At 52.1% G+C, this 10229-nt stretch overlaps 1 protein-coding gene across 1 annotated transcript in view; it reads right to left on the bottom strand.

Annotated features, from left to right (window-relative positions):
- Positions 1-1213: 1213 nt before the first annotated feature.
- DPYSL2 (dihydropyrimidinase like 2) overlaps positions 1214-10229 on the bottom strand; it is a 61782-nt gene continuing 52766 nt past the window's right edge. The window contains exons 9-14 of the mRNA XM_045535803.1: positions 9431-9587; positions 9025-9166; positions 7840-8010; positions 3206-3385; positions 2313-2478; positions 1214-1408 (exon numbers count right to left, since the gene is read on the bottom strand). Of these exons, the coding sequence (XP_045391759.1) occupies positions 1317-1408; positions 2313-2478; positions 3206-3385; positions 7840-8010; positions 9025-9166; positions 9431-9587 (908 nt within the window). The 3' untranslated portion in view covers positions 1214-1316. The remainder of the gene's footprint in view (positions 1409-2312; positions 2479-3205; positions 3386-7839; positions 8011-9024; positions 9167-9430; positions 9588-10229) is intronic.

The raw sequence follows: 10229 nt of genomic DNA, 5'->3' as shown, positions 1-10229 counted from the left end.
CATTACATCTCTTGAAATAATTGGATGAGAAAAAAAAATATGGATTTTTTTGTCCCAAAGTGAGAAGCCCCAGTGTGTTCTAGGATCCCAAAAGACCCGAAAAGAGCAGGCACTCGGGCCAGGTGGCCTGCTAGGGTGACTGGGGCGTGACTGACAGGTTGGACTGTGTCTTTAGCCAGACAGCACCGCCCAGGGGAAAAATGTCCTGCTCAGCAGCCTCAGACTTCTTCAACATCTCAGCACTGTTTGCGGGTCCATGCGGGGCCCACGTGTGACAGTGTGGGTGATACCGCTCGGCCCGCCCCTGCACCTGGCAAGAGTGCACAGGCTCAGGATGGGGTGGGCAGCACCAGTCTTACACACTCAAGGACAAAACACCGCCACGGTTGCGATGCCGACACTCGAATCCTTTGGGCGGTCCTGTGACCACAGTGGAATGGCAGACCTGGCAATCTGACAACACGACAGGGGAAGGTGGGAAAACCCCACTGTCTCAGAGACAAGGGCTGGAGGAAACACAAAGAAAGAGACAGACACTTGAAAATATTCACGAGCTAAAGAGAGAGAGAAAGAGTGTGCAGAAAAACGGTGAAGCGATTTCACCTCCAGAGATTTCATCTGCAATAAAATCTAGGCCAAGAAAAGCCAACCTGCCCTTTGTCGACGGGTGACCTGGAAGGCTATGGAATGGCTGTGACGTGGGCATTTTGGAGCCTCTCAGGATGGACGTGATGAGTTTGCCAACCACCCTGAATCAGCGTGACGGTTACATAATTGCATCATTAGGATGTCCAGTTCAACCCCTTGTATTAATAATGAATTAGACTTTCCAATTTACTATTGAAAAAAAAAAACTCTCCCCTGCCCCCGACCCCTCCCCAGCCCCCTACGAAGAAAACTTGTTTAAAAATTTAAAAAGAAAAGAAAAAGGCAGCTCTGGGCAATTCACTTTATCTTCCCCGCATGAAAAGGAAGATGCTAACGAGCACGACAGAGGTTGGAGGTGAAGAACACCCTCGCTGTGGTCTGCTCTGTTCGCATGTCTGGGTGTTGGGTGCGGTCCCGTGTGTGCGGTTGGTGGACAGACTCGGGTGTGGTGTTCGCAGATGTGTAGGGAAGTGGGTGAGCAAAATCAGTAACTCTCGGTGAGAGACGGAGTGCGAGGCCCAGTAGGGGACCCCGTCGTGAACTGGTTGCCCCACAGTAACTATCACAGGCTCTTAAAAAAAAAAAAAAGGAAGGAAGGAAGAAAGGAAGTCTCAGAATGTCCTCAGCTGTCTCATCCCCCATCCCTAAGTGCACGGGGCCCGGGAGCTCTAGCCCAGGCTGGTGATGTTGGCACGGCCACCAGGGGGAGCCACGATGCGCTGCGTGGTGCGGCGGGGAATGTTGTCATCGATCTGAGCGCCTGGAGGGAGAGGAGAGGAGAGAGGGTCAGGGACTGCCACGTGGGCACAGTAGCTCCTGCTGCAAATCAGAATCGCAAAACTAAAGTTCGTTGTTTTTAAAGATTTTGAAAACTGGCGATCATGCATGTCACATACGGTAACTTTCTAAAATCCAGTACATCTGACAAGGCAAAAATCGTCTGATGAACTATTCCTTCAACATGCCGTAGGGATGTGGGTACCTATCTGTGGCTCTGGGGGCTGGAAAAGTGGGATATTCTGGTCACGGGCCAGATGAGATACGGGAGGTTTCCAGGAAGGAAACTCTAAAATGCGGACCCTTTCCTGTCACCAAGGGGACATCACATATTTTATCCAGGCGAAAAGCTAACAGTTCTCAATTGTAAAGTTCTAAGCACTTTACAGAGTATTACATTGGCTCATTTAATCCTCACAGACAACCTGGTGAGGGAGCTACTGCTATTATCCCCATTCTACAGGTGAGGAAACTGAGGCAAAGCTAGGGCTGAGCTCCGAAGTTGGGCTGTTCAAACGCCAGACTCCACAAGCTGAACTATTATGATATACTGTAGGGAGAGGAGAAGTCCTGAAATACGACTATGTCCTTTTTCACAAGGGACATAACAAACTCAGAAAATGTCTTACTATATTAGGTATTACACAGAGCAGGGGCATCATAGCGTTATATGTGATATAAACTGATGTCAAGATTCTGAAACCCAAGTGGTCATTTCCTGTGAAAACACATCTCTGGTGGTATCAGAACACTGTACTTCCCACTCCGGGGAGAATGAGAGTATCATTCCCTTCCATTTCTGTCCCCTTTCCAAATGCAACTGCAGGCTCCCCGGCTCCGGTGAGCTGGTCCCGCAGGACGGGGCCCCGGCCATGCCACAAGCGTACCAGACAAGCTGAATCCAGACTGGTGCAGGTTCCGGACGGGTGGGGCCTGCTGCTTGGCAGGAGACGTCTTGGCCGAGGAGGCTGGAGTGACTGTCTTGGGCGTCACAGACACCTCGCACACAGGTCCGTCGTACAGGCCGCGAGGAACCCCTCTCAGCTCTGCCAGCTGCAAAACACAAGAGCCCCCCGACTCAGGCCACAGCCACGGAGGACACCTCCTGACGAGGAAGGACCCGAGGCCAGGACGAGCCTGTGAGATTTGGGGATGGAGGGCTCTCCTTACAGACAGGTACGGCAGGGACAGGTGGTGTGGGGCCAGCTCCCTCCGCTCTAAGCCGAAGCTCCCCACAAGATGGGTCACTGGTAACTGATTCCTCTCCAAAAAATAACATTTCTTACCATTTTTCTCCCAAGGAACTTCAACTTTAAATCCTATAAGATCCCCTAAGCACGCTGTGAGGAAGACCTGGTGTCAGTTTTAAGATCTGGCCCCAAACTTTCTATCTGATCTCCCTTTAATTCCCTTATAGCCCATCCCTTCCCTGCCTCACAGTCCCCACCCCAGGGATGTGGACTATTCACCATGCCCTGAACACACTGCACGTTTTCTACGCTCATGACACTCTCTCTACCTAGTTCCCCATCTCCCTTCTTTGACTTGACAAACTCCTACTTAACCTTCAAAGCCCAACTCAAAATGCTCTCTCCCCATGATACTCTCCCCCATGACTCTGAAGCAGTGGTTCCCTCCTCTGGGTCCTCACCCTACCCCTTACTCTTGTCATCCCCTGTATTCACCCCCATTATTCTGATTCAAAGTGCTTAGTAAGTGTTTGTGGCATTGAACTTAATCCATGATTTAAAAAACGATGCATAAGAACAAAACCACTCACCCTGCTCCTTGCCTTGATACGCTTGTAAACAAAATCAGGGAAGGGCTTCCGGGGGATGTAGCGCCCAGAGCCTTCGGTGACATGCAGGGTGCCGTCCTCCAGGACAATCTTCCCCTGGCTGATGACCACCAGCGGGGAGCCGCGGCACTCCATGCCTTCGAAGATGTTGTACTCGAGAGCCTGGAGGAAGACAGCACAGGAAACTCAAGAGAGGCCCTGCCACCTTGCGGGACTTAATCAGCCCGGCGGCACCCACTGCCCCAACCTCCTGTGGACAGAGGAGAGCCCCAGGGACAGGGCTCCTGTCCTGGCTGGCCACCCCAGCAGGCACTTCATTCCTGGTGTCTTCATATGGAATAACCTTCCCTACCTCTCCAAATTTAGAAGAAAAATAATTGAACAGAAGAGTTGCATTTAAAGTGTGCATAAATGCTACACAAATATAAAGAAAAGGATCCCTCCTGTTAGAAGGGACGGGGCTCCCACCAATTCAAGTGCCACTCAGGTTGAATTCCAAAGGCCTTCTCCGACCAAGTTCTAAATTGCACCTTGAAAGGGGCCATCCACAGGCAGGTTCTCCTACTGGCTTGCCTGGTTCTCCAAGCTGTCAGTGGTGTAGCTAAACCGAAGTCCCTAAATGAAAGGGACTGTGGTATCTGCAGAGAGGTGCCTCAGGTAAAATGTCTGAGGGTTGGTTAATTTCCAAAACTATGCAGCTATCCTTTTGTTTACAGATTTTCCAGGGGGAAACAGTGTCAACTCTGGATGCCTTCGTGGGAAACAGGTGGGGTCCCTGTATGAGTTTGAGTTTGTTGTCGGGAATAAGGTGACAGAACACAGGGTGGGGGGTGGGGGGAGGGAGCATCGTAGCCTGACATCAAAAACTCCACGTGTCGGCGTCATATCTTGTAGCTTCGGCTCCCCCAGGTCCCGAACGCCGCCCGCTTCCTCCTGCCTGCCCCGTTGCCGACACCAGTGGCCGAGGCTGAGCCCGGGAATGGAGGATTAAGAGGCGGCTCTGGCCACAAACAGCAGCTTGGGCTTCTGCTGCGATTCAGACCAGGTTACCAGCACTCAGGGAGCTGGGTCCGAGCAGAAAGCTGCACCAGGGCCCCACAAGCCGGGAGAGCGCCTGCTTGGTGCCACAGTGGGCAGCACAGAGCAGCTGCGGCCGGCCTGGCAGCGCGCACTCCGCACGGAAACGCAGCGCCGCCCGGATGCGCATGGAGTGGAGCAGCAATGAGGGCTGTCAGCGCGCTACTCTCATCTCAAAGGGGTAATTCCAGAGCTACCAAAGGAACCTGGGGGCAGGGAAGAGGCCTCTCCACGTGGATTCTCATCTGAGACCAGCGTGGCTGGAGTGCACAACTCTTACAACTGTCTTTCATCCATTCTAAGACACTCGTCCCTAAAGTCAAAATGTGTCTCACCGCAGCCAGAGCTGTGCCACTGCTGTCAGCCTGGACTGAAGTCAAGCTCTTCCGGGGGACCTGGGTTTGCTTTTGCCCCTGGCCGGGAGGGCGACCACACTGGGGGCATTTGACATTAAACCCTCAGCTTAAGGCTGCTCCAGACCATACGGGCAGTGTGAATTCAGACCACAAAGCTGCAGAAGCACCAGCATTTGGTTCGAATTCTCAGGAGAAACATTTTTCCCTCCTGGCACCCAATGGCAAAGTTGAGGCATGGAAGATTTCCTGCCACTCCTTTCTGTATGGAAGTTCACTTCCCACTGGGCCCTTGGTGGCCCTGCACATTTTTACAGGAGTCTCCTATGAGATGCCTCATCTTGGGTGTGTTCTCTTTCACGGCAGTGTATGATCTAATGGAAAATCTTAAAATGGATGGCATCTCAGATATGCTATAATCCAGATGTTGTGTGACTCTGGGCAGGTCACCCTAATCCTGCCGCAGAGCTTTGGTTTCTCCATCTGCCGCCTTCCCGAGGCTTATGTGAAGATGATGATACAAAAAGTATCATCCCCCGTCATCTCCAAGGTAACCTTTGGAAGCGAATGAGTCGGCCCTTAAGACCTGGGTCCAGCCTCAACTCCTCCACGTCACCCCACGGCTCTGCCCCGACAACCTCCTCTTGCAGCCTCCTGGGGAGAGCAATGGGGCACGGCCTTGGCCATGGAGCCGTCTGCCCTGGGTTCACAGCCCAGGTCTGCGATTCACCAGCTGCGTGTCCTTGGACAAGTCCCTTACACTCCGCTGAGCCTCAGTTTCCTCATCTGTAAGAGGATAAGTAGAGCCCACTCCGCAGGACTGATGCCAGGATTAAATGAAATAAAACGAACAATCGCATCTGTTACCCTCCTCGGCACACAGCAGGCATTTAGCAAATGTTCGCCCGTTCACTGTCCGGCTTTTATTGCACCTGCTGACAAGACTGTAGGGTCTGAGACGTCATGCTATGCATAAACTGAGTCTAGGTGCCTGTAGATGAATACCCACTGAGCTCTGGGACTACCTCCCGTGTTAGAAAGATGGAAGAACCAGCCCCCCGACTCTTAGGTGATTTAAAATCAAGAAGTCCAAGGGTTGGATCCCAGCTCAGGGCACTCAGAGCTGACCCTCTGTCAAACCGTGAGGCAGGGAGGCTCGTGGCTCACCACGTATAGACATTTTTAACCTACATCCACACGGGCTCCCCAAAATTACTCATCTGGCTGGATGCCTGGGAAATGCTAGCAAAGGCTTAGCAACAGGGCTGTCAGTAATAGTTAGCTGGATGCCCCAGATTAGAGCCAATTAGCAGGAAACACTATTCCATGGGGAAAGCCTCCTGTTTGCATCTTCCCGGATGACGAATGCACAGGCATGCTTAGTGCTGGCTCTTCAAAACAGGTGAGGACGGAAAAGCAGCACTTTGAAAGTCAGCATTTCTTACAGGGGTCACTTGGAGTTAAAGGCAGGGCAGGTCTGGGTGGAAATGTCTTCCTGAATCTGCACTCTTTCCCGTCTTCGCTTTTTCTAGTCTAGGAGGTCCAAATGCAAGCTGCCCGGCTAGGTCTATATGCTTCTCAAATAAGGAGCCCAGTCTGCCCTTAATGTTAATATTTCCTCTGGGGGAAGGCATCCTGCAAGGAGGGAAAGCGTTTTCTCCACCCGGCCCTGACCGGGAAGCTGCAGGCTGGCAGGGAGGAGCTCTGAACAATTTTGGGTTCTAATTCTGGCTTGACCGCAAAATCGCTATGTAACATTAGACTGGTTACTTAAGCTCTCTAAGCCTCCGTTTATTTATCTTCCCAATTGGGATAATAATACCAGTCCCTTTATTGAGAAGGTCAAATAAAAGAGTAAAAGGGGATGTGACATTAAAGGCACATGAATTAGGAAGGTCCACCAGGCAGGGCCCTAGGACCCCTGCCCATAAAGCAGCCGGTCGGAATCCCACGGGGCTGTGATCTGTGCTGTAAGTGGGTGCGACGTGCTGCCAGGCTAAGCCAGCCAGCGGGGAAGGAGGGAGAGAGTCAGCTATAAATACGGAGGTGAGCGGCCACCACCATCCTGGTGCCCACAGGTGCCAGAAGGAGCCAGAACTGGGCCCGAGCTCACCGCAGCCCAAAGGAGAGAGGACTAGGAAACGGCAAAGGCCCCGGCTGTCTGGAGAAATGCCAGAAGCATGCCGGTCCTCGCGTCGTGGTACGTGGCGGGTGGCGGGGAGGTGTCAGTGCTTGCTGGCGCAGGCTGTGTGGGGTGGACAGGCTGGAACCCTGCTCCCTATCGAGCCAGCTTGCAGCTTAGAGCTTCACAGAGAATAATGTCCCCATTCAGAATTCACTCCAAGATTCAGATGAGTTCCTGACACAAAACACTTCTGCCTGGGGCCCATTTCTCTTCCAAAGCTCTCCCCTTGTCCATATTCTTTCAATTTCATCTCTCTACCATTTTGTCTGCGGGCAATCGCTGGTGTCTGTCAGCTCTGCTTAATGCACACTGACCTCACAGGACGCTTGGGGACCTCGTCTGAGCCCCTCACTCTCCGCTCAGGAGCCTAAGACACCAAGTCACGTGCCCAGGGTCACGTTAACAAGAGAGGCGCCCCTAAGCTCCACAGACCAGACCCAGAGGCAAGAGAAACCCCAAACCTGCAGATCCTAAACCTGTGAGCGAATGGCTGTGGGTAATTTCTTCTCCTAGGGAGAAGGCAAAGTCAATCGCTTCCTTCAGGACAATAAGAGGGATTGTCATTCGATTTTGCATGGGTACACTGACATGAGAAAACAATGGCTTAAGAGAATAAAAGTGCCCAATGGGCATCTCAAAAGAGGACATCTGACTGTTTTATTTAGGTCCCTTGCATTAAGCACCACCATGAGCTGCGCCAAACTATGAAAATGGGATGGTGCCTGACTTCTAGAAGCTTCTCGGGTCCTGGCATCACTTTGGAGTATCTGGTCTATGGAATAAGAAAGCCGTGGTACTCGAAAGTGATGATGAGGTAACAGTCTTATTGACCTCACTAGAGAAAATGAAATAGCTGCTTTTATTCCCCAGCAAATTGCAAGTTTTAACAGGTGCCAGGGAGAAGTCCACTCCTAACAGCAAGTTCTTAGAAACCCCGGCACCCTCCCTCCCTCTGTCTCTCTCTGTGTCGGGGTCGGGTCTGCACGGTTAACAGGCCTTACACTGTTGTGTGTCTTGGCAGAGATGGTTTTCACGCTGTCGGGGTCCCAGATGACCAGGTCGGCGTCTGATCCCACAGCGATGCGGCCTTTCCGGGGGTAAAGATTGAAGACTTTCGCTGCGTTGGTGCTGGTCACGGCCACAAACTGGTTCTCATCCATCTTCCCCGTGACCTGCGGGGCACAGCACACACGCAGGCGCACATGCACACAGCAAAAGCAGGTTAAAAAGCTGAAGGGTAGAACATTACTTTGCAATAAAAAGGAACAAACTATGGATGCATCCAATAACTTAGAGGCCAAGGGCATTATTACGTCAAGTGGAAAAAAAAAGCAATTTCAGATATATATTTTTTTTTCTTCTTTTTTTTTTTTTTTGAGACAGGGTCTCACTCTGTGGCCCAGGCTGGAGTGCAGTAGCAAAATCATAGCTCACTGCAACCTCGAACTCCTCGGCTCAAGCAATCCTCCTGCCTCAGCCTCCCGAGTAGCTGGGACTGCAGGCATGCACCACCATGCCCAGCTAATTTTTTTTATTTTTTGTAGAGACAGGGTCTTGCTATGTTGCCCAGGCTGGTCTCAAACTCCTGGGCTCAAATGATCCTCCTGCCTTGACCTCCCAAAGTACTGGGATTACAGGTGTGAGCCACTGTGCTCAGCCAGGATATATTATTTACATGATCTAAAAAAATCACTAAGAAACAGAAAACCTGTTCTGTTAATATATTTTAAAACATTAAATACACATTAAATCCCAAAGCTTTCCTAAAGGTCAGTATATGTTCAAAGCAGGCCTACCAGAGGCCAGTAGTGAGTAGGAATGCTAAATAAACCCAGAGAGCCCTACAAGACACTTCTAAGGAAAATGAGTCATTTCCAAGAGCAGAAGAGGATTCACTGAGTGAGTCACCAGGTTGCTAAGGAAACTTTTTCCTACATGACTCTGAGAGTCACACTGAAAGACTATGTATATAGTTTCCATAGATGATAATGATTAAGAAATATATATGTAATGTTTGGGAGGAATGACCTACGATGAGTGATCTTGGATTTCAAACCTAAGAAATATGTCACACAAGTACCAGCTTCTAGAATGTTCTCAGTTGTCACATCAAGGCCTCCAGGAGCCCCACGGCCCCGGGAGGAAGAGGCTGAGACGTGCCCGAGAGCGAGGCCACTGCTCCTTACCACAGCCTTGTCCCAGATGATGGACATCCGCTCCTCGGTGCCGTTGGTGCCCTCGGGGATCAGGGTGAAGTTGTCCTTCCCCACGGCCTTCTGAGCAGTGTTGAAAGTGCAGTGGGCACTGCCAGTGACCTGGAGGTCTCCGCTAGAAGGAAAACGTGTGACGAGACGCTGAAGCTTCGTGAGAATGCTGTGTCCCTAAATCTACTGGGCCCAGGTTTTTATGTGAAATTCCCTCCCAGAGTGGTGTCGGAAGGATAATCCCATTCCTGGTTAGCGATCCTGGTGTGGTGAATGGGGTCCACCTGTTTGCCAGCCTGTTCTCGGCCACCACGCTGGCACCTACTGGGTCAGTTTGGTCCGAGGAAAGACCGAGAACGCAGGGTGTGAACAAGCCGCCGGGACTCACCAGGACAGCAGGGAGTTGAGAAAGTCTGGAGTCGTCGGATCCGGGCTCAAGGGTGGGGAGGTGACGAAGGCGGCGGCCTTGGCCCAGTTCTTGCTCCAGTAGTGGGAGCCGTCGGTTCCCAGGCTGGCGGTGATGGGCTCGCCATACACAACGGTTCCTGGCAAACAGAACACGCGAGGCTCAGCCCAAGACAGCGAGACAATGAGGAAGGAAGGAAAGCGCCCTTCTGAGGAGCTGCCACACCCAGGGCTCCCGCCGTCCCTCCGAGGGAGACGTCAGCCTCGTCCCACAGACGACACCTGGGGAGGCAGCTAAAGTCTCCCAGGAATGTGTGTTCTCTAAGATTTCACCTTTGGCCCCTGCTCTTCCAGCTCAACACACTCTCCCCAGGGAACCCCAACATCCTGAAGGCTTCCCCCTCCTGCTCTGTTCATTCCCAACTGTTAACAATCTCCTGCCCAGACGGTGTCCCAGCACCCAGTCCCAGGTGCCACGTGGACCCTTGCTTTCGGCTGATCCGTGGCACCGCACAGGCAGCCGTACCGTTTGGCACACGCTCGATCGGCCTGCGGCTCCCAACCCCTCCCAGTGTCCAGCTCTGACCAAAGGCCCCTGCAAGGACTCACACGTGACATCACCAGGCGGAAGGAGTTGAGAGCAAATCCAAAGCCCTTCAGATCTGCCCAAGAGACAGCTTGGATCCCCTCGTCACTCCCAGAAGGGGGCTGCCCGTGACAGCCACCAGAGTCACAGTGGACTTCATGAGGGTGAGAAACAAACTTTGCACAGTTACATTCCT

The sequence above is a fragment of the Lemur catta genome, chromosome 22 (assembly GCF_020740605.2).
Source record: "Lemur catta isolate mLemCat1 chromosome 22, mLemCat1.pri, whole genome shotgun sequence".
Lineage (NCBI taxonomy): Eukaryota > Metazoa > Chordata > Mammalia > Primates > Lemuridae > Lemur > Lemur catta.
This window is presented reverse-complemented; position numbering and strand designations above follow the sequence as displayed.